The sequence below is a fragment of the Polypterus senegalus genome, chromosome 10 (genome assembly GCF_016835505.1).
Source record: "Polypterus senegalus isolate Bchr_013 chromosome 10, ASM1683550v1, whole genome shotgun sequence".
NCBI lineage: Eukaryota > Metazoa > Chordata > Cladistia > Polypteriformes > Polypteridae > Polypterus > Polypterus senegalus.
This window is the reverse complement of record NC_053163.1, coordinates 6,877,377-6,905,329: the sequence shown is the minus strand read 5'-3', so window position 1 is coordinate 6,905,329 and position 27,953 is coordinate 6,877,377. Positions and strand designations below refer to the sequence as shown.

Sequence of the window (27,953 nt, the reverse complement as noted above, 5' to 3'; positions counted from 1 at the left end):
GAACAACCTTCTTTTTTATTGGAATAAAAGCACACACATATCATAGAACAACAGCCTAATAAAATACATCATGTAACATAACATAAAATGAGCATTTTAAAATATTAGATGCTTTATATAAATCATAACAGGTAGGAGGGCAAAACTTGGGTTGTGTCTTTGAAATGGAGCTTATTTATTATATATCATTTGGTTTCTTGCAGTAATATTATACAATTCTGTTTATTATATAAACCAAAATATACTTTTTATGAAAAGAACAGTCAAGTCTTCCAAAATGAGCTATTTTCAGGCATTTAAGATTAATTTTTTTTCCCATTATTGCAAGATGTCTTCTAAACAGATTACAGGAATATTAAAATAATAAACTTTCAATGAAAATGTTTTACAGATGTTTAAAACCACTTGATGTCCCAAATGAGTTGTCCCAGGCCTGATTTCCCCTACACTAAAAAAAAGTGTTCACTTAATGTTTTATTACTATGATTATTTCATAAAAAAGCTATTTCCCACAATAACACCTAGAAAATTCACAAAGATGTGCATGTGCTGCTTGATTTGATACTGCAGTTCTTACATTTCTCCAAAACATAAATGTCTTCCACATATTGTGTTCAAGCTAAATCTGGCTTTTTGTTCTGAATTTATAATGCATTTCAAAATGAAAATAAGGCGATAGATATACAGTGGTTTTGTTAGATAACATAACTCAATGTTAGATAACATAACATAACTCTATAGTCCGAGTTTGGGACATGAAGAGCTTAAAAAAATATCTTTACTGGTTCTCCTCCTGGGTTAATGGAATAAAATCATATATTTTAATAATAAAGATTAATGAACACAAAGAGCAATACAGGTGAACATACTCAAGGCTAACAATAAGGTTATTCAAGAAAATTAATTTAAAGTTTGAGTTATTTTCAAAAACACCACTGGGAACTTTGAGTCATTAAGTTGAAGCACCTTTTAGAAAACATCTGGAAAGGATGTTCGAGCAACTGTGGTAAATGAATGATGTCGAGTATATAGTTGTATACACAGTATTTATGTGCAACATACAGTACATTAACAGTATAGATACAGATGAACTATTTTGTCATGTTTAACACAATGAATTATAAAAATATAAAAAAATATATAAAATCTCCTTCCAACACAGGGTTGTGAAGAGTTAGGTGAAGTTTTTCTGAAAAGTACTTATATCCATATTCTTTTACAATATACAAATAATTTATTCCAGCAAGTTGGGGATAGGTAATCAGTAACATAATATCTCAGCATCTATCCTTTCTAAGGATATGCCAAAGCGTTAAAACAAAATCCTAGTGTTGTGAAAAGCAGGGAAGTCATTACATAACATATCCAACATTCTTAAAACCACTTAGAATAGTCACTGCTGATTTAGGCGGAGCAGAGCCTGTCCCATCGGCATAGAATGCAAGGCAGAACTCAGTCCTGAAAAGTGCACCAGGCCATTACCTCTGAACGTTCACACATAAACCTCCACACTCACAATTAACGTTAGGCGAATTTGGAATCAACAGTTGACATTATATGTACTTTTTTGGGATACAGGGGAAAGAACAGAGTAATCAGGGGGAAAAACAAAAAACTCACACTGAATCGGGGAGAGCTTACAAACCACACACAGGTGACAACCAGACATGGATTTCTAACCCAGGATACTGGATCCACTATGCTACCCCAGATCATGTTAAAAAAGAAATGTAATCTCTATTATTGGTTTATTTTAATGTTTTGTTGAGTAAATAGCCACACAGAAGATGCATTTTGATTTATCCCTGTATTTCATTATGGTGCAGTTGCTTCTTCTCCCCCGTGTTTTTGGGAAACAGTTACTAAAACATGCCATCATACAGTTCTTTTATTATGATACAGTGTATGAATGTTAAATTTTATGCTGTTAAATGAGTGGATGCTTTACAAAATCGATGGATTTGACAATTTTTATAACAATTATATGATTCTGACATATGCTGAATCATTCCCAACAGGAATACATTTTGTTCCGAGAGGTAAACACCAGAATAACCAGTTATTGTTTCCCTAGTTCTAGCCATATGTCTTCCACATTCAATTTATATACCTTTTGGAGATCTGCCTCTACTTCTTTCCATGTAATTTTTTCTTTGACTTCTGCTGGTTTAGAGTAGTAGTGCTGGGCAAACTGCTTTTGGTATCTTTTAAGTACAAAGCGCCAGTATACTGAGGACTGATCTTTGTACAGTTCTCCCCAATTATTGCTTTCCAAAGGACTTGCACTGCAGCTTTTGACATGGATATCTCTTGACATACAGTTCATTGTGCTCTGGTCTAAATTAAAGGTTAATAATGCTGAAATCTTCTTTAATGTTGTCTTGAATGGCAGCATTTCAGGGGGGGTGTTGTTGACAGCCAGTGCCCTGTGGTATCTGGAGAAATGCTGATGGTTTTCCCCCTGGTGTTCACAAGGCACGCCACAGAATGGGCACTTCTCTGTGCATGTTCCTAGAATTCTGTATAACTGTTGATGGGGTACAACAGGTAAATCCTGAACCTGAATTTCCCAGTCCTCTATTTCCTTCAGAAGCTCTTTCTCCAATGAAAGGATGGCATCAAAAAGGTCTGTTCTGAACTGTGCCACATTTAGAATGTTTCTGGGCAAAATATCATGAATCTTCTCTTTCTGAATCACCAGATTACCCTCCAGTGCTGTTAAAAATAGCTCGATGAGCTGCTTTGCTGTGTTGGCTTTCTCTGCATTTACTTTATCCATGCATTTCTTTGCCTTATCTACAACATCAGCTGCAATATCTTGGGCCATGACATGAAACCGTGCTTTCCCATTAACCTCATGACGGCAAGACTTCTCCACCATCTGTTGAAGGAAGTCCAATGCAAACTGATCATAATCTTTGATGTAACTTATATAGTCGTTAAAGGCGTCTCTCCTGTGCAGATCTAACAATAGAGCTAGTTGGAAGTAGAGGGTGTTTTTAAGTATTAAAGGTGCACAAATGTTCCTCAGATAAGTGACAATGCTGAGAGATAGATGCCATTGGAGTTTTTTAATTAATGATGGTTTCAGGCACAAGTCACAGAAGCTCTTTGCTGCCTTTTGGCTCTGGTCTCTCTTGTCACATAGGTCACTGAAAGCCTTCCAGTAATCTTTCTTTTTCGCATTAAGTATACGTGCTGGATCATTTTGCTGATTGAACATGTCATGTTTTTCTTGAAACTTCTTCACTGCCATAACACAAATGTGAAGTTTAAGGTCAGTGTGAAATTGTTCAGTAAGCTTCCTGCTTTGTTCTCCCAGTTTATTGATTTGCTTTTCAATTTCTCTGACTACCCCTGTACAGTAATTTCGATCGTAATCCACATCTTTTTTGCTGATCATTCTATGAATATACTTTTCACACTCTTGTATGATTGTATCTGCCAGCTTCTGTTCTTTTTTCAAACGGGTCTGCAACTGATTTTTGGCAAGCTGTTCTCTGGATTTGTCTTCTCCAGAATGAAAATTTAAAATCGAGTAATTTATGAAGTTGCTACTTATTCTCTGAACCTGCTTTATATGGGCTTTAGAAATCCATGTCATGCTGTGTTTGACGTGTTTATCTGAAACGTAAAAAGTTTGGCTTCCCATTCCTCTTAGAAATTTCTCTCCTAAATTGATTTTAAAAGATTTTCTTTTCACGTCATTCCGCAGCAAACACTTCTCCATGTCACGCAGGATATTAACTTGGTTTTCTGGACATTTTATGGACACAACAGTGCTGCTCCACATTTCCTCAAATGCCTTGTGAAGTTCCCCCTCATCAAGTTTTTTTCCACTGTGGTTAATTTCCTTTACCAGCTGGTCAACCTTTTCCTGGATTTTATCTTCATATTCGGTGAGCACTTTTTGAAAAATATTATGGCTTAACCAAGTATGAATGTAAATTTCACATTTTGAGTGTGCATTGTTTTTAAGCTGCTGACATTCAACCTTAAGGTTCTGTTCGAAATATAGCTTGTAGGGCTGAATTAATTGTTTATTATCAATATCCTTTGAATAATAATTAGTGAGTTTTTCAAGAGCTTTGCTTTCTTCTTCATTTGCTAACACTGTAACCTCCCGCTTTAGCTCATCTAGTAAACCGTCTGTCTTTTGGCAGTTTTTAATCCTCACTTGCGCCTTCTCTGTCCACTCAATGAAGTGCTGCTGGATTTCCCATATCCAATCGCTGCATTGTGAGAAAAGCTTTGCAAATGCATCTGCTGCAATGCTGTTCCTGAAACTGAATATAAAGTCCTCTGACTTAACGGCATTAGAAAGTTCTTCCATCAATTTGATGAAGCTGTCAATTGTTGATGGGATATAAGACTTTCTTTGTTCCCTAATGAAATTAACCAGGTCCTTTTTCAACTCAAATGCATATTCACTGTACCCAGTGCTCACAGCTGCCATGGGAGGTATGCCATGCCACAGACTAGGCATGTACTTTGTTCTTTTTGCAGGATCATACTGAATCACGTCAGAAAATTTTAAATATGTAGCTTCCTTATGTTCCTGCTTGGCTGCAGCTTGGGTCACCGCATCCAGACGTGTCAGGAGTTGTGCAACTCCAAGTAAATCCTTATCCCTCACAGAAATGTCAGATACATTCTGATGGATGAAATAGATGGTTGGCCTTTTCCCAACCTCCTTCATTCTTATTAATGCATGTACAACTATTTGAAGAATGTCCTGCATTTCTGCAGTGGATTCAGATGACACGTTCACTAGGGTGACATCACTTAGTCCAATTATTAGAGTTGCTATCTCATTGTCGTGCTCATACTTGTTGGCGATGCCTATCAATTCTGGGGCCCTTAGACCCTCTGTGTCAATAACAAGAATGTAGTCACAACCGAGTTCTTGTTTGAGATTTCCATCGATGCGAACGAGCTGCATGAAAGCCCCACAGGTGCACCTGCCAGCTCCCACTGCGAATTGCAGGCCAAACAGAGTATTCAATAGGGTGGATTTCCCCGTGCTTTGTACCCCTAAAACGGAAAGGACAAATATTCTGGTTGTGGACTGAGTTTTTTTCTTAACTTCTTGTAAAATATTTGACACCCATGTCAGGGGTATGTTGGAGACATTGCCATCAATGATCTCTACTGGGAAGCCATCTAGGAGCATCTCAGCAGCCATTTTTGGTAACCGAGACAAGTCTGAATTGAACTTTGATCCACTCACTACAAACGCCTCATAAACCTGTCCGATTTCTCGTACAAAGTGTTCTAATCCCAGTGAGCTACTAGAGAGCATTTTCACCAGTTTTTTCTGTTCACTGCTCTCATTCTGGTGCCGCTTCAGTTTTTCTCGGATACTGGGTAAGGAGGCCGAAGAAAGGGAATCCAGTTTCAGCTTCACCCAGTGTAGGAAAAAGAGCTTTTCTTCTTTTGTGCTTCTGAGAACTGTTTCAATGAATATCTCCATAGCAGATGACATGTCATTCTTCATTTGTTTGTGACGAATTGCTCTCTTTTTCTGCTCTAATTCCCTGGAGTACTCCAGTTGGCTTTTGTGTCCAATGTTCTTTAGTCTTAGACTCTCTTTTTCAATTTCTGAATATTCTTTCCAGGTTGGCCCTTGAAATGGAAGCATTTTGTCTTTGAATTCAGCAATATTTCCCATGTTTAGCCCAGCAAGAACTTTTGCAGCTTTATGTTTTCCAGTTTGGCATGGACTATAGTCTTCGTCAGTTTGAAAACCATGATCTTTGGCAATATGAGACATTGCTTCCAAAGATATTATATTTTCCTTAGAGGCCTGTATTTTGGTGATTGCAGAGCGTACGTCACAAATAAGTTCAGCATCTTTTTTTCTAGATCTTATGATAATTTGATCTTTTGGAATATGTAACTGTGCACTCCATTCATCAATGGATTTTTTGACTGTTGCCTGACCATAATTTGGAGGGTCTAACAAACAGAAGATCTTTGCTGTAGATCTCTGAAGATACTGTGTCATATTCTTCTGCCCCTCACCAATATTTCCTACAAACATGAAGATGGCTGAGGACACTTCAGCAAGAAACTCTACCTCCTTGAGAAAAGATTTTGCATCACCCCTTACATTTATTGCAGCAAATGGCTCCAGAAACACATCCAAGACTTCCCTGCCTGTTGGCAAATACCAAGTCATTTCGACAAGTCCATTAGAGATTTTCCGAGGGCTGTTTCCACCTTCCATATCATGATGGAGAAAAAAGCTGTGGTGGTACTGAGAAGTGCTAAGGAGACAGTTGAGGAAAGCTGACTTAGAATGTCGATTCTCCCCCAGTCTAATAAATGTGATCGCATGCATGGGGTAAGTAGCAATGCTGCACTCCACAATGGAGCTACTGTCCTTATGAGACCTCTGGTACCACTTTTTTATGATGGACCTCGTAGCCCAGAGTAGAAATATTGGCCCTCCATCTGAATTAGGAAGTAGTAATGGCACGGCAAACTGACACATTGACATCTTTAGCACAAGCTCCTGTTGCACAAAAGGATCTGAACACATCAAAACAGTGACAATGACATCCAGAGGATTTAGACAAGTTTTGTTGTCAGATTCAAGTAAAAACAATGCATCAAAATTGTCATCATTGTCATCTGATGTATTTGTAGAACTTTCGCTCTCTGCACATTTCACTTTGACTGCATCTGAATGTGACATCAGGAGCTTCTGGATGAAGTACCAGGGGATATCCTCAGGTCTGTGAGGTTTGTTCAGTTCTAATGCTAGGGAGTCTATAGACTTTAGATCAGTAGGTGAGAATTTCTTTTCCCAGTACTTTTCTAAACCAAGTAGTTCTACAACTTCGTTTTTTACCTTTGCAAGTATTGGTGATTTTTTATCTTGCACTTTAGAGTCATTACCAGTGCTGTTGCAAATCAATTCCTGGATTTTACCAAACTGACTTTCCATTTTTTCTTTTTCAAAGATAGATTTCTTTTTTAATAACGTTAACTCCTCTATTAACTGCTTGAAATCAGGGTTTCTTTCTTTACATTTTTTTTCAATCATATTTTTAATCACAGGAGATAATTCAGACCCCATTTCCTCGAGCAGAATCTCAAGGAGCTCAATTCTCTCTCCTTTCTTGCTGTCTAAACTGGGGAAATAGCCTTCACTTCTAAGGGCTACTGAAAAGATGAAGGCCTGTCCCATTTCTGTGGTCATGTCCATTAACTGCTGCACATAATTTTCCATCTCATAAATCAAGTCCACAATGGACTGCCATTCAGCTTGAGACAAGTCTGTTCTTGGTATTTTTTCCTGCCTTCCGAGGTAGGGATAGAAGCAGGCTGACACCAAACCTCGATGAAATCGTTGACCCATTTTTTCAATCAGTGTCTTTAACTGTAGAAGTGAAATGTAAATGTTGTAAGCAAATATTGCCTGAACTCCTGGTATCTGAAAGTGAGATTCTGTGGTTTGCCTCTTTGTGTTGAGAAAAAATTCTTTTGCTGCCTCAAAATTCTGGAATGTCTCCATATATGATATTTTACGGTATTTCCTCAGAATACACAGTGTATTACCATACTCTGAGACGTCTTCAGTTTCTAAAATCTCTTGCTGGCCAGTTAGACTAGATATCTGTTCTAACAAAAATCTGGATAGTGGAGGTGGGCCTGGTTTGGAGTCTAAGTGATTTACTGCCCTGATAAGAAATTTCTGGACCTCTCTGTGAGAAGTTAATATTTCTTGCTGAGTGAAATTTGCCCAATCACTATAAAGCTGGTGGACCTGAAAGTGCACTTTGGTATATTCGGCCACATAATCTGCACCTTTCTCTTCAAACTCTGAATCTAAGACTTTGTTCCACTCTATTGCTCCTTCAGTCAATCTCTCAATAATTTCTTCAGTTTTTATTATTTTCTCTAATTCCGCACTATTGTCTTGCAACCCAGTGTTCTGTTCCCAATGCATTTTCATTATATTTGCAAGTGATTCACAATCTCGAAAATCTTTTTTATGGTTCAGTGTCATAATCTTCCAAATGGGCAGTAGACGATCCCTGAATCCGCGGTCAATTACTTTCCAATTACGGCTTTCTGAGTGAAGTCCTGTTATCCACTGGCTAAATGTGGTGGAGTCATTGGTGCCACTGCTTGTTTGAATGGAAACAATGGTATTTTTTAAATGGCTTTCATCATATTCCCTTCTTAGCAAGTGTTTATATACTGTTAAATCACTGAACAGTTGTGTAAAATTGTCAAAGTCAAGCTCAGAGTTAATGAAGTCTTCTATCAGTTCCCTTCTTGTTGGTCTGAGTTCTTCTGGAAACTTTACACTTTCCATTTTTCGCCAAAATATTCCTCCAAATACATTCCTTGTGCTAATGTGAGAACCATATGTTTCCAGAATGGACTTGCATTGCTTATCCTTCTCTTCCTGACTTCTGCAGGATTCTAGTTTCTTTAAACTAGATATTACTGAGTCTGAAAGAGTGACATCTTCCAAACTAAAAGTACAAATGGCTTTGGGACACAAAGATATGTTCCACACACAGAAGAAAGGTTCATTGCACCCTTCGTCCGAAGAGTTACAACTTATTGTTTCTTTGTTGATGTTGGTTTTCCCCAAGTCATCTTTTATTTCTTGCAAAATACTGTATCCACCCATTTCAATCAGCGTTTTAGCATTTTTCTCCTGGCTACAAGATTCAAATTCTTCAATTATTTCCCCGCATTCTTCTGAAGTTGAAACACATTTGTGCTTTTTGGGTGTCTCTATCATTCTTGATCGTTTCTTAATTAAGTCACTTGGGCTGTTTGAGTAGAGGACTCCCTGAAGAGCCAATCCATCTGAAGAAGATTCCACCACCAGAGCTTGAGTCATGTTTGTATTATGCATGTTGTAAAAAAAAAATGGGGCCAGGGCATGAGTCCTCTTCCCTGCAAGTTTTAAAAGAAATAATATAAGAAAAATGCTGCACATGCTTTATGTATATATAAAATGTGCTATCATATGTCACATACCTAAAGACATTTTGAATATGAGCATATGAGCACATCATGGCTTTTGTGTGTGAACTCGTTGGCCTTATCTCCTTTTCAACAGGGTTGGAGAGCATTGCATAACACTGCTAGATTTGAATGTATTCAGACTAAGTGGGTAAAGTAAAGGTGTTGTTTTTATTCAAGACAAGCATAACAAATTACCTTTCATGTAGGATATAAAGAGCAAAATGCAGGGTTGGAATTTTTCAGTCTGTATAATTTATTTTCTTTGATCCTATGATCCAGTAAAGCGATGTAGCTCTGGAACAGCATTTTGTTTGTCTCTCATACGACACCTAGATTGAACCTCATATTCCACTTACTGAATAGCTTCCTTTATCTTTGTAAGTTAAGGTATTTGGGGGGTTAAGTACAGGTAAGTAAATATTTGTAAGCACTTTTGTGTAATTACAAATAAGCAACTGACAATAAATGATTTAAAGAAAGGCACACACAGTTGCAGAATGTGAGATCCTTCTGAAAATACTGCAAGTACGAGTGTGATTAGTTTTGATCCAGTAATCCATTATACACTACACATTGCACAAATGGCAGTGCTACTAATACTACTACTATCTGTCTATTATGTAGTGCCCTTCATATCTGTCTGTCTATAAACTTGTGATACAGCAAGGCTCACTACTCTGTTGCCAAGTTGTCATCGCATTATTATAGTAAAGGCTCAACATCAAAATGTGTTTTTATATAAATATCTTTCTAAAGAAAGCCTAGCCTAATTAAGCAAACTGTTCTTTCTCAGTCTCTGTGTTTTGGGGTTAATGTAGAAATTAAAAAACTAAACTCAGTAATTTTTTTATTTGAATGTATTAAGTATTTATATAAGTTACATGGGTATCATTTTTTTAAAGGTTTTCACCCTCATTACCTTTCATTCTGCTTTTCCAGGTGTTGTGGGTGTTTTATCCATTTTTTACTAATGTGTGCTTTTTTATGGCTTGACACTGAAGTAGCTGCAGTCTTTCAGCATTTGGTGTTGCCTGCTCAGATTTCTGCTCTGCCCATTGTTAATTGTCATTATTAGGACACAATTAAGGGAATACAACTAAAAAGAGAAAATACACACCAATAGGAAACAATAAAAAAGAGTTAAGCATTTAAAGCTATAAAATAACTACAAATATTTCTGAATGTGGTGTTATTAATAAAAAAAAATCATACCGTTGTGCTTTTCTGATAGCAGAATAAGAAAAGAAAAAAGACTAGCTAATTAAATGAGATCATATCAAGGGAAAATGTCTCATTGACTGGTGAAACTGAAAACCTGTAGCCACACAGGGTTCCTAGGACTAAGTTTGAGAACCATTGCACTAGACTAATATTGGTTATATTTGAATAAAATATTTTTTATTTTGGAGATACATTTATGAAAAATTAGGGATATAACAAAAGTTGGAGACATCAAAGAAATTACAGGAAAGCAGGTTGAAGTGGAATGGACATGTGATGACGAGAGACAATATGTGGGCATAAGAATCATGGGAATGTAAGTACACAGGAAGAGAAAGCAAAGGAGGCCAAAGCAGAGATGCATGGATAAAGTAAAAGATGTTTTGACTGAAAAGGGTCCGACTGGGGAGGAGGTGCAGGACAAATCTTTATAGTGTAGAGAGGTTTGATCAAACACATCGACCTCCAGCTTGAAGTGAGAAGGGGTGAAGAAGAAGGAGATATATTTTCAACTCCTCATTTCTAATACAGTACTGTTTGTTATTATGAATTGAATATATTTGTTCTCTTATTATTATTCATCAATCCATTCTTTCCTTTTCCAATCTGTTTATCTATGTCAAGGTTGTGGGCCTTCATCCTTTCCCAGAATTCTAGTAGTGTTCAGTAGAATGTGGGAACCAACCCTGGACAGGGCAGCAGTCCATCACAGAGCACTCTTACTCACACTTGAACCTGCAGTCACTCATATAAGACCAGTGTAGAGCTTCAAGGTAATCTAACATGCATATCTTTAGGTTCTGAGGAAAACACAGGAGTATCACGATAAAAACCAACATGGGATCCAAGAGAATCTGCAAACACCACACAGGCAGTGCAGAGAATTGAAACGCTGGCCTCTGGATATGTGAGACATCAGTGCAGAACACTCTGTCACCATGCTGCCATGTTGTTATTATTATAGTAAAGGCACAACATCAAAATGAAGGCAAGCTGATGCATATGTAACACTGATCCACATGAACATTGATACTACACAATATCAGTTGGTTAGAAATTTGGAGTCTTTATTAATTACAGGTTAACACCAGCAAACACAATGCACAACGTAAAAGATAATTTGAAATCATCCCCCATGCTCCCTTTCCTTCACCATAAGGAAATAAAATATATTTTTATGGTCAGTCATTGAGTTGTGATATTAATCACTACCAATGTTCTGATTTTCAATTAAAAGATTATAAAAGTTATTTTTTTCTATTTTAATTTATTTATGAGCATGAAAACCACAAAAAATACCTAAACTAAAAATATTAAAATTTTATATTAACCCTACACAGTTTGTTAATTTCATTATATATCAATAAAATTAAACTGGTACAAAATATAAACAATTATATATGTTATATTTGTCCTTCCATTATCCATCCATCCATCCATCCTCCAACCCGCTACACCCTAACTACAGGGTCACGGGGGTCTGCTGGAGCCAATCCCAGCCAACACAGGGTGCAAGGCAGGAAAGAAACCCCAGGCAGGGCACACACACACACACCCACACACCAAGCACACACTAGGGAAAATTAGAATCGCCAATGCACCTAACCTGCATGTCTTTGGACTGTGGGAGGAAACCCACGCAGACACGGGGAGAACATGCAAACTCCATGCAGGGAGGACCCGGGAAGCGAACCCGGGTCTCCTAACTGCAAGGCAGCAGTGCTACCCACTGTGCCGCCCCCTAGATATCATAATGTATAATATTAATATGATCAGTAAATGGTGAAGAAAATTTAACTATCCAGGCTTTTGTGTGTTATTGAATTCATAAGGTGAAGTTGAATCAGAATATAAACGTTGTTGATTCTGTTTCTGAATGGACTTATTTTCTGATATGTAAGCTGTATTTAATAACGTCAACCACAGGTTTTAAGCAGTAGAAGAGAGTCAGTTGGAGCAGCAGCCATGGCTCTCCTATAGAAGCCTTTACATAAGGCAATACATCTGGCTGAAAGTAACAGAGATAGAATAAGATAGTCAATGTTGCATAAAATGAAGATTATTAAATGTTTTTTTACACCAAATATAGGCCAAGAAGCAGTTAAAAGAAAAGTGATCGGTTTTCCATGAGCCAAGGTGTTTGGAGAACAAGCTGGTACCCAGAAAAAAGACCCTAATAAATGAAGCTGGGTCCAGTTTTTATCCTGGCCTGTTTTTTTTTGGTGAAGTTAGTAAATTGGAATACAGACAAACAAGCTAAAACTTCCATTGTCTTCTTCAGCGGCCACAGTGGGTCCTGAGGACCGGGTTTGGGAATCCCTGGTCTACTTAATGTTTGCTTAATTTGACATGCACCTCCAGAAAATTAGTTTGAAAATGAATGGCAGGGCAACATTATTTTACAGTCCTGAAAAACATTTCTGACATTTTTTAGTCTTTCTGGAAAGAAGTGGCTCGTTCAAATTCATCCAGATTTCTCTGAGTTATTAGTGTTTTAGAACAAGCTCTTCAAGATGATTCTGGGCCCAGACTAAGTTTTATCTGGTACACCTTTTCAAGATGCTTTCTCACGTCATTCCATGTCACTTGAAATATGTCATCCAAATTCACTGGTTTGGTTTTATAAAGTTCAGCAATTTGCTGGTTATACTTTTTGAGCACAAACCTCCAGTAAATTGATGTGTACCCTTTATACAGATTGCCCCACTTATGTCTTTTTGATAGCCTTCCTTGGTATCTTTTCATTTGTACAGTTGGTGAGATGCAGTTCATGGCCCGTTCATCAGAGTTCACAAACATATGGGAGTAATGCTTTTTCATTGTACTCTTGAATGGCAGCAGGTCAGGGGGTGTATGGCTTACACCCAGCACTCTGTGGTATCGAGCATAGTGCTGATGGTCAGATCCTTCAAGCTCACAAGGCACACCACAGAATGGACATTTCTCTCCACAGCCTCTTAATAATGTAAACAGCTGTTTGTGAGGAGATGGGCTGGGGAGATTTCTTACTTCAAATTCCATGTTCCAGCAGCCAAACTCACTTAACATCTCTTCTACTAAAGTTTCCATTGCTTTTTGTAGATTTTTTCCAAACTCTGCAGCATTTACTTCATACCCAAACTTAGCTATGTCTGCTTTATCTTTCTGAATAACCATTTGCAGTTCTAGCTCTGAGATCAGTTTTTGTAAAAACTCTTCTGCAGTGTCCAGATTCATTGTTAAGATATCAGACAAGGTCATTGTAACTGTGCTACAAAGATCCTGTACCATCTCCTCTGCCAGTGACAAAATCCTGACTTTACCATTCATTACAGTTCTGCAATATTCATTTGCTTGCTTCTCTAGCCAATCAAGTGCATATCCATCATAATCTGTGATGTAGTGCTTGTAAGCATCAAAACTGTCCCTTTTGTAAACGTCTATCAGGAGGGTGAGCTGGAAGTAACTGATATTTTCAAAAATGTAAGGCGTCCACTTCTCCCTCATACTTGTGGTGACCTGTTTTGAGAGCTGCCGCAAGACCGCGCCCTTCAGAGATGGCTTCAGACACAAAGAACAGAAGCGTTTTGCTAACTTTTGACTGAGATCTCCTTCCTGGTAGAGGTCTTTGAGAATCTCACAGTATGCAGCCTTCTCTTCTTCAAGTCTGGCCAGTAGATTATTCTTTTGAATAAATCTGTTATGCATTTCCTGAAACTGACGTACAGCAATCGCACAAATATGAAGTTTCAGGTCAACACAGAACTGGTCGGTGAGCTTTCTCTTATCATCATAAAGTTTCTCGATTTCTTTATCAATGGTCACTATTACACCACTGCAGTAATTTTTGTCATAATCGGTGTCTTTATCGACCAGCTCTTCAATATACTTTTTACATTCTTTTATGATGGAATTAGCAGCTTCCTGAACATTTGCCATTCCAGCTCCTGTTACTGAAGAGATACCAAATGTATTTAACATTTTACTGTGCACTGGAAGAACTTTGAACTCATCAACTCCTGTTGAATAATGCTCTCCATCTTTCAGTTTGCACTTTAAATCCTTCCTTTGACTAGCATCATTCAAAAGGCTTTTTTCCATATCTTGGTGAATATCCACTTTATCCTCCGGACATTTGAAGAAACAAACGGTTTCTTTCCACATCTCATCAAATATCTGAGTAAGCTCTCTGTCAGAAAGTTCTTTCTTCTCTTCTTTGCACTTCTTCAGTAGTTCCTTTACTCTGGTTTGAATCTTTTTGTCACATTCTTTATGGATTTTACGAAAACTATCCTGCCTTTTCAAGTTTTCAACAAATCCTTCACACTTTCTAATGCTGTCATCTTTAAGCTGCTGGCAGGTGGTTTTAATGTTGGCCTCAAAATGGTGCTTGCGGTTTTCTATAAACTGTTTATTATCTATATCCTTCTTAAAATAACTCTGGAGATTATAAAGAGCTTTGTCCTCCTGCTCTTGCCGTAACTCCTCCACTTCCATTGATAATTTTGAAAGCAGGTCATCCGGCTCCTCACAGTTCTTAATTTTGACTTCCTCCCTTTCCCACCATTCCATGAACCTCTGCTGTATCTCCCATATCCAGTCCCGATAGTGAGTGTCAAGTTTAGCAAATGCAGCCGCCTCAAGACTGTTCTGGAAACTGAATAGAAAGTCTTCTGATTTCACAGCAACAGAAACATCTTCCATCCACTTAACAAAGTCTGAAATCTTTGACGGCTTTTGTTTCTTTTTCTGCTCTTTGATATAATTGAGGAGCTCTTTTTTGAGTTCAAGTATGCTTTCACTGTAACCAACATTTACCGCTGCCATTGGTGGAACGCCATGCCAGAGGCCAGCTATATATTTATTTGCGCTGGCAGGGTCACACTGAATCACATCAGAGAATTCACAGTAGACGCCTTCTTTCTTTTCCTGCTTTGCCGCAGCTTGAGTAACAGCATTGAGTCTGTTTAGAAGCTGAGTGGTGCCAAGCAAATTCATTTCCTTAGCAGAAATGTCAGCAACATTCTGGTGGATAAAGTAAATGCTGGGCTTCTTTCCGGTCTCTTTCATCCTTATTAGTGCATGGATGACAATCTGCAGAACGTCTTGCATTTCGGCACTGGACTCCGATGCCAGATTTGCTAGTGTGACATCACTTAATGCAGCTATCATGGTGGCCATTTCGTTGTCACGTTCATAGTTGTCAGTCAGAGACATTAATTCCTGAGACTTTAATCCCTCGGTGTCGATCACCATGATGTAATCACATCCGAGTTCTGGCTTAATATCTGGGTCCACGTGGATCAGCTGCATAAAGGCCCCCTGTGTGCACCTTCCAGCACTGACGGCAAACTGAAGGCCGAAGAGGGTGTTGAGAAGAGTGGATTTCCCTGAGCTTTGCACCCCCAGTACAGAAAGGACAAATATGCGAGTGTCTGGATGTGTTCTTTTGTTCACTTCATTCAGAATGTCTGACACCCACCTCATGGGTATGTTACAGACGCTGCCATCAATGAGTTCCACTGGGAAGCCAGCAAGCAGCATTTCTGCAACGGTGGCAGGCAAGTGGAGCAGGTCCTGTTTTAGTCTAGAATCGCACATAAGGAAAGCCTCATAAATCTGCCTGATTTCACGCAAAAAATGTCCCAGCCCAAGAGAGCTTCTTGTAAGCTTTTCAAGGAGTTGCTTTTGCTCATTTAGGTCCTTGCCTGACTTTTTTAGCTGTTCTCGCAATTCGGGTAGAGCTGTTGATGACAGAGAGTCCAGCTTTAGCTTCATCCACTGCAGAAAGAAGAGCCGCTCCTCCTTGGCACAGCCCAGGATTGTTTCCACAAATGTTTTCATTGGAGGTGTAATGTCATCATTAGAATATTTAAGGTGAATCTGCCTCTTTTTTTGATCTAATTCCCTGGCATAGTCCACTGTGTTCTTGTGTCCAATTTCTTTTAATCGCAGACTTTCTTTTTCAATTTTTGAATACTCTTCCCAAGCTGGCCCTTGAAATGGGAACATCACTTGTTTGAATTCTGTGATATTGTGACAATTCAAGTCAGCAAGAACCTCCTCTGCCTTCAGTCTTCCTGACTGACATGGACCATAGTCTTCATCCACTTCAAATCCATGCTCCCTTGCAAACCTGGACATTTCTTCTAGGCTCATGCAGTTTTGTTCTGAAGCCTGCATGTTGGTTATCTTTGAATGTACCTCAGAGACATATTCATTTTTATTTTTCTTCATCCGCAGCAAAATTTGACTTGTCTTCATATTGCATGTTGAATTTAAATGGACAATCCTTTGCTTGAGTGCAGCCATCTTGTCTGTTTGTGGGTTTAGCAACAGAAACAATTTTACCTTTGAAGTTAGGCTGGCAATCATTTCCTCCTCTTCATCACCGATATTGTCCACAAAAACAAATACCGCAGATGATACACTTGCAAGTAGCCTAACATGCATGGGAAAAGACATAGCATCACCTCGGAGATTCATAATTGCAAAAGGAACATGGAATACATCAAGATTTTCATTTCCACTTGGCAAATACCAGCTAAGCTCAACCAAACCGTTGGAAATTTGCCTACTGATTTCTCCACCTTCCATTTCTGAATGTACAAAGAAACTGTGCGAATTATGAGAAGTGCTCAAAAGACAATTGAGGAAGGCTGACTTTGAAGACTGAAGCTTTCCAAATCTGATAAATGTCACTGTGTGCATTGGGTGTGTTGCTATGCCCTGTTCAATAGTACAACTGGATCCATTGAGTGACTTCTGGTGCCATTTTTTCACAATAGATCTCAGTCCCCAGAGGAGAAATAAACCCTGTTTCTCACAACTTGGAAGCAGTATGGGCACAGCATATTGGCACATTGACATTTTTAAAGCAAGCTCCTGCTGCACAAACATGTCAGAACACATGAACACAGCCAGCATCACATCCAGTGGGTTGAGCACAGTAAGGTTTTCTGATTCAGTTACAAACAAGTCTTCCAGGTCTCTTTCAGAAGCCCGTGTTTGCGATGCTAATTTAGCAGATGTTTCACTTTCTTCACATTTCACTTTTATGGCATCTGAATGCACCATTGTTAACTTTTGAATAAAATACCAGGGTACATCACTGAATCTTGAAGGTCTGCTTGAGAGCAAAGTGAGTGAACCCACCATCTTAATGTCAGTAACGGAGAGCTTTGTTTCACAGTATTTTTCTAAATCTAGACATTCTATAATGTTGTTCTTCTTCACCATTCTTTGTTGCTGTATTTGAGGTGCTTTGTGTTTAGATTGAAAAACCAGCTGCACAATTTCGTTTGATTTCCTCCGCCACATCTCTTTTCTGACACTGTTCTCTTCCCTAATTGATATGATATTTTCTAACAGCCCCTTATAATCCTGGTTTACTTTTCCATTTGCATCAAGGAGCACTTTATGAAGTGTAGGACACAGGTCTGGACCCATCTCTTTCACCAAAGCTTTTAGAAGCCCTGCCATCTCCTCTCTTTTGTCAGGTGAATTCAAATCCTCCCCAGCACCAGTTAGAGCTGTTACAAAGACAAGAGTCTGAATTTGTTCATTTGCCTCGTGCTCAACTAGATAGCTGCCAAGTTTTTGGAATCTCTCAGCAATTGATTGCCACTCACTTTGTGATAGTCCCTTCTTCTGAAGAACCTCACCACTTGCAGTATAAGGGTAAAAAAGAGCAGTGATTAGAGGCTTAAGTGATTGCAGGCCTATCCCTTCAACAAGTTCCTTAAGGCTCAGAAGCAAAATGCAGGTAGCATACATGAACATCTCCTGGGCACCTTTTTTTGGGAGATCAACTTCAGAAGCCTGTTTTCGGATTTTGGAAAATAGGAGCTTTACACTTTGGAAGCTTACAAGCTCTCCTGGAATTGACTGAGATAAGTATTTTGTAATTATGGACAGAAGTACATCGATACCCGGAAAGCTCGACGTGTCTAACATGGGGTACTTCCCAAAAAGATTGGATACCTGCTCTAATAGGGCAGTCTTATGGGATGATGTTAACTGTGAGTTTTCAATGCTGTATGCTAGCCATTTAAGAAATGCCTGCATGTCCTTGTTACAGATAACATGTTGGTACCAATAATAGTCAGAATCTGTGCCCTGGAGAATTTTCACTTGAAAGTATGCTTTCAGGCATTCAGTAATGTACTCTGTGCACTTCTCACTGAAGGTTTCACTAAAGTTCCCAGTCCATTCTTTAGCTCTTTCAAGTATATCATGAACAATCACTTCTGCTTTCATCAGACTCTCCACTTCAAGGCTCATATCTTCTAAGCCGGTTTCTTTTTCCCAGTATATTTTGATTGTGTTGGCTACTGTTTCATAGTCTTCAAAATCTTCCCTGTGGTTCCATGCCATAATATTCCACATGGGAATAAAATGATGTTGACGCCCACGGTCAATCAGCTTCCAGGATCTGCTTGTGGACAAGAGTTCTGCTCGCCAGTGGTCCAGTGAGGGTGAGTCTGATGGCCCACCCTCTGTCTGAAAATAGAATGTCAGATTTTTCAGAATGTGCTCATCATACTTGCTAACAAATTGATTTTCAAATGTTGATGGGTCCTTGGAAAGATTAGTATTATGCAAAAAAATAATCCTCCCCATCTATTATTTCCTCCACCAGCTGCCTCTGCATTTCTTTCTCCTCTTCTGAGAACTGAGTACTTTCTACTTTCATCCAGGTAGCCCCTCCAAATGTGCATGTTGTGTTGGCATGCGAGCCATACTTTTCCAAGATTGTCTTGCATTGCTTGTTTTGCTCTTCTCCAATTAGTGATTCCAGTTTCTTCAGGTCAGTTATCACTGTGCTAGAAAGAAAGAGGTTGTGCCATGTGAAGGTGCATGTTGCAACTGGGATGAAACATCTCTTCCACTCACACATGTATGACATATCTTCCTCCTTTGTGGAACCTGACCTGAGGTCCTCATAATAAGAAGGAAAACTAGCAACGTCTAAATCTGCTACCATTTCCTGATAAATGCTGTATCCTCCATTCTCAATCAACTTGGCAGCCATTTGTTCCTGGGTGTGAGAGTCAAAAAATTTAAACAAATCAAATGCTTCATTTTCATGATATGACCACCTGCATTTGTTGGGTACATTTATCATTTGTAATCGTCTTTTCGATAGATCTTCAGGCTTGCCTGTCAAAAAAATTCCCTGGAGTGCCAGTCCATCAGATGAGTCTTCCAGCACTTCAGTCCATGTTTCAGGAGATTCAATCAGATCAATGGCATGTTCATTCTGGTGTGGAAGTGGCATGCTGATTTTTCAGTATTTTACTTTGATCTGACTCAGCTTCAAACATGTGACTTTTATACCTGCGGATTTAAAAGGATGCCATTGTCATCTCCAAAAGAGATTCAAAGAGCTTTACAAAATTCCATCTCTCTTTCAGTGTACCTTGCTCAAAATTGATCATTTTTACTTCCTTCTCACATAATTAGCCATGATCTGCTTACAGTCAATCAAACATCTATTCATCATATCCACCCATTTAGATTACAAGCATTTTAAAAGTCAAGAAACCTTATCCTGAAAGCAGAAAGTGCTAAACAGAAACCCACCCTAGACAGGACATATATCAATCACTGGTCAATGTTTATTAACAATGGAAGAATTGTGAATTACGAATTGAAGCGTCAAATATCCATGGCGGGAGGAAGACATCAATACAGTAGGCCCAGTGTTAACATTACACATTGTGAGTGTGCTAGGCAGAAATCATAGAAGGTCCCAAGCATTTTTTTTCTTTTATATCCATCTTTTACACCATTAGACTTTCCTTCAATAAGGTGAGGTGATCCCTATGATAAGGCATATGTGCTGACTGCATGAATAAGCAGCAGAAATTAGTTAGAAAAGGAACTGGGAGGTAAATCAATGTAATTAAATTAACAACCATAAAATTTTTACAGAGAATTTAAAAAATAAATAACTGAGGCTCAATATGTGTAATAAAAATTCAAGTGAAACAAAGAGGGCAAACATTCAAAAACAACAAACATGTAACCAGAGCCAAAACATTATTCTTAAATTGTAGTCAAAAAGCTGAGCCATAAATTAGTTAATCAGAATTTTTTTAAAGAAAACAGGGAATAATTGAAGATTTGAGCTACATCCAATCAAGCACAACATTACATGACTTTTACACACCAAAGCCTTCCAGTTGACTTTTCCTAGCAATTGCATAGCAACTTGCATAAAAGGAGCTGTAAAAAGCTGACAGATCACAATTGTCTTTTGTGCTTCTGTTGCTATCATCACTACAGTAGATCATTCGGATTAGATCTATTCATACCCTGTGGATTAGTTTTCACTCGATACGTGTTCTTGTCCTGTGCCAGCTTGTTTGTGTGTTTTTCATCTGGCTTGGAAGTTGTTGTCAATAGGGCACAGTCCGGTCATCTGTAAATCATCATTAGACATTCAGGAGCACAGCAAGATAACCTTTTTCAGAAGGCTGCTCACTGGGGACATTACATCTATCCATGTTTGTGTCTGTGAAACTGGACTGTGGTTTGGGCTGTGTTGCGAGTGTTGCTGATAATTCTTACTTATTTGAATAAATCATTAAAACATATCAAATAATAAACATATTCCTTGACCTCCAAAACACCTAAAACAAGGTCTACATATTTTTTGACATTAAGGGGAATTTATAAAAAAATTAATAAAACAAAAACCTGATCATAAGAGTGCATATAGTACCATCTGCAGCAATCCTGATTGTAGCTTGCTGCCATCTTATATACCAGCAGATCTCTGATGTCACAACTTTTAGCATTGCAAAGAAGCAATAACTTGGCGTTGCTATCAACAAAACACTCAAAATGGTGGCATGTAAAGGATAACAAAATAATGATGAAAATTAAGCAAAAGTTCAAAATTTTAATTCTTTCCAAAAGACTTTTGTGGTGCTTTTTTCAATTAGTGCTAACTAGTCTCTCTCTGTGTGTGTGTGTGTGTGTGTGTGTGTGTGTGTGTGTGTGTGTGCGCGCACGCTTTTGACCTTGATTTTGGTTTTGGTACACTATCATCTGACATCCCAGTGTTATACCTTGACCAGTTCTCCACTCTTGATGTTTGTTTTCATCCGTCATATTTCAATTTGCTTCATTTCAGATCCACTGTGTTGATTCACTGAGCCCAATTTAAGAGTATGTTAAAAGAGTATGAGCCCAGACCTCAGTATGTGCATCTCGGGAACTGCAGTTCTGACATTGTGGTCAGCAACACAGGAGCGCTGCAGGGTACTGTGCTTTCTCCGGTCCTGTTCAGCCTATATACATCAGACTTCCAATACAACTCGGGGTCCAGCCACGTGCAAAAGTTCGCTGATGACACTGCTATCGTGGGCTGCATCAGGAGTGGGCAGGAGGAGGAGTATAGGAACCTAATCAAGGGCTTTGTTAAATGGTGCAACTCAAACCACCTACAACTGAACACCAGCAAAACCAAGGAGCTGGTGGTGGATTTTAGGAGACCCAGAGACCCTCCTGGACCCCGTGATCATCAGAGGTGACTGTGTGCAGAGGGTGCAGACCTATAAATACCTGGGAGTGCAGCTGGATGATAAATTGGACTGGACTGCCAATACTGATGCTCTGTGCAAGAGAGGACAGAGCCGACTATACTTCCTTAGAAGGCTGGCGTCTTTCAACATCTGCAATAAGATGCTGTAGATGTTCTAGCGGACGGTTGTGGCGAGCACCCTCTTCTACGCGGTGGTGTGCTGGAGGGGCAGCATAAAAATGAAGGACGCCTCACACTTTGACAAACTGGTGAGGAAGGCAGGCTCTATTGTAGGCATGGAGCTGGACAGTTTGACATCTGTGGCAGAGCGACGGGCGCTGAGCAGGCTCCTGTCAATCATGGAGAATCCACGGCATTCACTGAACAGGATCATCTCCAGACAGAGGAGCAGCTTCAGCGACAGACTGCTGTCACCGTCCTGCTAACTGACAGACTGAGGAGACCCCACACTATGCGACTCATCAATTCCACCCGTGTGGTAAACGTTAACATTATACAAAGTTATTGTCTGTTATACCTGCATTGTTATCACTCTTTAATTTAATATTGATTTTTTATCAGTATGTTGCTGCTGGAGTATGTGAATTTCTTCTTGGGATTAATAAAGTATCTATCTATCTATCTATGTATCTATCTATCAATTTATGAAAATGGTATCACTGTCCAAATACTTATGGACTTACTGTAACTGTATGTATTGGGACTTTGTGTAATAATTTCCAGTTTTTATTCATTTATTCTTTTATGCATGTAAAGAGCTCATCCTGAATGAGAAACCAGTCTATTGTTTATTAACACAGTACCTTTACACATGGACAAGGTCCACTTTTACAGCCACCAATTATATAATGTTCCTTTCCCTCCTTCCAGTCCTCCAGTGAGTTTTGCCTTCTGCCTCCTGACTCAACTGGAGGAGTCTGGATGGCTTCCTTTCATATTCGACCCACGAGTACTTCTGGTGCCATAATACTGAATGGTGGAAGCACTTCCAGGTCACGCAGAAGTCCCATGAAACAGGATGAAACAGCAATCTGTTGGCACCCAAGGACCCAAACAGGGTTGTCCCATAGGACTACGAATTCCATGAGTCCCTGCAGATGTCCATACTGGGTCCTTGCCAGTGGAGCACTGCCTTTTATTGTACTGGGGGAGAAATTGTTTCTCAACTATGGCCTCCTTACCAGGCTGGTTGAGGACACCTTACTTGGCCGGAAAGCAATAGAGGATGGACAAAGAGAAATTTTCTATCCTAAACAATGCCCGTACGTCCAGCTTGGCACCTTCACTATGTAAACAAACAAAACAAAATCCTAAAATAAATGATGTAGTGGATTCACTTGAAAATGGAGCAAGAAGTCAATTGTTTTTAATATACTCTTAAAAGAAATTTAGAAAATATGATCCTTTTCAGACCTTTTTTATTTTAGGATTGCTATTCTTACATTTTGTTGCAGTCTCAAATATAGCTGAATTTGTAGCATATAATAATTGTAAATAATTTTCAGAATGCAAAAAATATAACTGTTAACAATGAGAAGCTTTTTATTCACTTTCCTGTTGAAGTTAATATTAGTTTCAAAATATATCAAGGGTCTGAAGTACAAATACACATGAAAAGTAAAAGTGAAAGAATTGTAGTTGTACAAAACACATTCCTGAATGACATACATAACATTTTCTAACTAAGGGAATGTGTGCTTCTTAAACAGTTAGTCACACCCTGTTGAAACGATTTCTTGTTTTGTTCCAGGTTTCGCCCCTGTGCAAACAATCGTCCTTTTTTAAACATGTCAAAGAGGAAAAAAAATCAAAGTTGCCAGTAAAAGCCATGCATGACATGACATTCATGTGTTTTGAAGTTGAAACAAAGTGTTGGACCAAATCTTTAATTACAAGCTAACTGCCTGATTTCATTCCAGTTTATTAATTAATTTCTGTTCCCACATTCCACAAATTCAGATTTTCACATATTTCCTTGTTTTGTGATTTGTTCCCTGTTGGTCTGCATTTCAAGTGCTGACAGAGTCCACTGTCTGGGCAGTTGGATGTGCTTATATATGCCTTAAAATAGACTGATGACCTGTCCTGTCCTATACTGCTACTCTAGTGTTATTAATTTGTTTTCCTGCACTCACCTGTGGCATGCATTAGCTACTGATAAACAGTTCACGTTTCTAGACTGTTACCTATTGATGCCAGAGTTGTTTCTTAAGCTATACTATTTTAATTAGTGTCACATGGTGTCTCCCAGAAGCACAAGACTACTTAACTGACCATACATAATCTGCACCTACATCCTTGTTTAACGATGGAACTTCCAACAGTATAACACTGTCTTTCAGACACCTGGTTTTTCCATGCAGAACTGCACCTATTCCCATGCTTGCTTATTCTACCAAGGCTGCATACAATGCTATGTTACAATGCTGTGCTATGGCACAGCTGCCAAGCAAGAGGCAAAATACCCCGTGGTAATCCGGTTGTCCAGATAGTGCTAAATGGTGGATTTTAACACTGAAATGCAGCTCTCTTGAACAGCGGAACATACGGTGCATCCGTAAAGTATTCACAGCACATCACTTTTTCCACATTTTGTTAGGTTACAGCCTTATTCCAAAATGGATTAAATTCATTTTTTTCCTCAGAATTCTACACACAACACCCCATAATGACAACATGAAAAAAGTTTACTTGAGATTTTTGCAAATTTATTAAAAATAAAAAAAACAGAAAGCACATGTACATAAGTATTCACAGCCTTGGCCATGAAGCTCAAAATTGAGCTCAGGTGCATCCTGTTTCCCCTGATCATCCTTGAGATGCTTAATTGGAGTCCACCTGTGGTCAATTCAGTTGATGTGACATGATTTGGAAAGGCACACACCTGTCTATAGAAGGTCCCACAGCTGACCGTTCATGTCAGACCACAAACCAAGCATGAAGTCAAAGGAATTCTCTGTAGACCTCCGAGACAGGATTGTCTCGAGGCACAAATCTGGGGAAGGTTACAGAAAAAGTTCTGCTGCTTTGAAGGTCCCAATGAGCACAGTGGCCTCCATCATCCATAAGTGGAAGAAGTTTGAAACCACCAGGACTCTTCCTAGAGCTGGCCGGCCATCTAAACTGAGCGATCGGTGGAGAAGGGCCTTAGTCAGGGAGGTGACCAAGAACCCGATGGTCACTCTGTCAGAGCTCCAGAGGTCCTCTGTGGAGAGAGGAGAACCTTCCAGAAGGACAACCATCTCTGCAGCAATCCACCAATCAGGCCTGTATGGTAGAGTGGCCAGACAAAAGCCACTCCTTAGTAAAAGGCACATGGCAGCCCGCCTGGAGTTTGACAAAAGGCACCTGAAGGACTCTCAGACCATGAGAAACAAAATTCTCTGGTCTGATGAGACAAAGATTGAACTCTTTGGTGTGAATGCCAGGCGTCACGTTTGGAAGAAACCAGGCACCGCTCATCACCAGGCCAATACCATCCCTACAGTGAAGTATGGTGGTGGCAGCATCATGCGGTGGTGATGTTTTACAGCGGCAGGAACTGGGAGACTAGTCAAGATAAAGGGAAAGATGACTGCAGCAATGTACAGAGACATCCTGGATGAAAACCTGCTCCAGAGCGCTCTTGACCTCAGACTGGGGCGACCGTTCATCTTTCAGCAGGACAACAACCCTAAACACACAGCCAAGATATCAAAGGAGTAGCTCCAGGACAACTCTGTCCTTGAGTAGCCCAGCCAGAGCCCAGACTTGAATCTGATTGAACATTTCTTGGAGAGATCTTAAAATGGCTGTGCACCGACGCTTCCTATCCAACCTGATGGAGCTTGAGAGGTGCTGCAAAGAGGAATGGGCGAAACTGGCCAAGGATAGGTGTGCCAAGCTTGTGGCATCATATTCAAAAAGACTTGAGGCTGTAATTGCTGCCAAAGGTGCATCGACAAAGTACTGAGCAAAGGCTGTGAATACTTATGTACATGTGATTTCTCAGTTTTTTTTTATTTTTAATAAATTTACAAAAACCTCAAGTAAACTTTTTTCACGTTGTCATTATGTGGTGTTGTGTGTAGAATTCTGAGGAAAAAATGAATTTAATCCATTTTGGAATAAGGCTGTAACATAACAAAATGTGGAAAAAGTGATGCGCTGTGAATACTTTCCGGATGCACTGTACATATAGACAATGCTGAATCACGTAGAATGCTAAGATCTTAAATGGACTGATCGTTAGATAAGCGAATACGCAGTTTGCAGGCCAAAGCCACGCCCTCTCATACTTCTGACCAGAATAGCGCAGACACTCGCAACTGTGTGCGTGAGCGCAGAAGCCACCAGTATCGCTCTCCGCAGTTGTGCTGATGATTGATTCAACAGCCCCGAAACTTTACACTATGATTTCTTCGTCTGAGACGTTTTCATTATTTTGTTCGGTTCTTTTAAAGAGTAAATGCAAAAATTGACAAAGAGAACCCTCGTAAATTAACAGTTGGTCTTACCATCTAGTTTAAGGCATTGTTAACTTATATGCTTTCCCGAAATCTCACCCCCTGGTCAGAGAAGACTACAGACAGCACTGCAAAAACACATAACATCAATGATAAGGCTGGGTAAAATAAAAAGACTCCTCCTAACAATGTACAGTACTTCTTCCGAATTCGTATTTGAGCTTATTTTATCACACTCCCAATAATGAGCACTGAGTGATTTTTAATACAATGATGTATTTTTCAAATTAATTTTCACGGACCCCCTTACAGGTTTAAATTTTGAAGTTTTTAGAATATTTCGGACCCCCGTATTTCGTACCTTGTCTCCAACCCCTGCACCGCAGAATACTTATTGTACTTGGATCACAATATTATGTGCTTGTAATATGCTTCCCATATTTTATAAACGTAATTTAAATTCCATTAGTGGACACTGAATTTTACTGTACGTAAAAAATGCCACGAGTACACACTCACATTTCTAGTTGCCTGTTTCTCATTTATCTTACTTCACCAGCGCACGTACTTCCAACAGAATATCGAATATTTTAATGTGATAAATTATTACTTATGAAATATTAATTTGCCACCAGTACCAGAATATAAAGTGAAAGTATAATGTGCAATTCAACAGAAAACAAGAAAAATGAGAAGTTCTTTGAAAATGCCTTTCAGCCGAGAAATTAGCATATACCTGCTAAATGCAAAACCACCAAATGTACACGGCGAAAGCTCGTATATGCTTTGTTTTTTCCCCACATTAATCGACAGCGTAAAGATGCATTGTGCCGTTTGCAATGCAGAGGACGGATATTCTCAATAAGTATCACGTAAGTTATTTTTCGAGTTCCCGTGCGTGTTCCTCTCCTTCCTTTTTAGGACCTCGAAAACTAGCCTATAAAAAGCGTGTGTGTCGAAACCTTGACACACAGAAGAAGTCTGACAATCAAAACTACTTTGTGTTGTGTCAAAAGGACCACAAACGAGTCCAGAGACACACTCTACCCGCTGTTTGCAACTCGAGGCACTGGGTGAATCTATAAAATAAATAACATTTGTCCATCGTGTAACACGTTTTTCTCAGTTCATTGTTTCGGAGAACAAGTGAGAAGCCAACCCACGCAAACTTTGGTCCCGCGCAGCCTCTACAATACATTTATTTTTGCCTTCTGTTCAAGCATTGTTGAGAATATTTGCAATTAGATAGGTAGATAGGTAGGTAGATAGATATGAAAGGTATTATATAATAGATAAGAATGGCACTTGAGCATGGGAAATGCGCTACATAAATAAAATGCATTATTACTATTAACAGATATGAAATGCACTAAATGATAAATAGATAATACTTGTCCCCAAAGGAAAATCTAAATTTTACAGAAATACCAAGAAATAAACAAAAATATAAGTGAGCACACCAAAGTCTAAATTACACTAACTACTTGCCTTTTAATGAATCCTCTTCTCGAGATTTTATAAACCAGCAAAAGTCTATTTATAAGATGACAATCTGAAAAAAGAAAACGGACAACTGCATAATCAGAGATGATTCAAGTTGTTATTATTTGTAACAAAAAACATAACAAGAATGTGTTCGGAAGTCATCCTGCAAGATTTATGCTTAAACTACCTTTGCTGACTCCAGCACTTCTTATTGCATCTGACAGACGACCACAAAGCGCATCTTCAGCTCCTTCGGAAGAGGCCGGCTGAAA

At 39.0% G+C, this 27,953-nt stretch overlaps 3 protein-coding genes across 3 annotated transcripts in view; 1 reads left to right on the top strand and 2 right to left on the bottom strand.

The window, feature by feature from the left end:
- ccdc189 (coiled-coil domain containing 189) overlaps positions 1-27,953 on the top strand; it is a 76,847-nt gene that overhangs the window by 10,898 nt on the left and 37,996 nt on the right. The window lies entirely within an intron of this gene.
- Positions 5-27,953, bottom strand: LOC120536633 (interferon-induced very large GTPase 1-like). The gene is made up of 3 exons (XM_039765053.1): positions 27,869-27,953; positions 27,685-27,748; positions 5-8,925 (listed from the first exon to the last, which is right to left on the bottom strand). The coding sequence occupies exon 3, from the start codon at positions 8,882-8,884 to the stop codon at positions 2,060-2,062; it is 6,825 nt and encodes a 2,274-aa protein (XP_039620987.1). The 5' UTR covers positions 8,885-8,925; positions 27,685-27,748; positions 27,869-27,953; the 3' UTR covers positions 5-2,059.
- LOC120536634 (interferon-induced very large GTPase 1-like) lies at positions 11,949-19,518 on the bottom strand. The gene has a single exon (XM_039765054.1). The coding sequence runs from the start codon at positions 18,817-18,819 to the stop codon at positions 12,727-12,729; it is 6,093 nt and encodes a 2,030-aa protein (XP_039620988.1). The 5' UTR covers positions 18,820-19,518; the 3' UTR covers positions 11,949-12,726.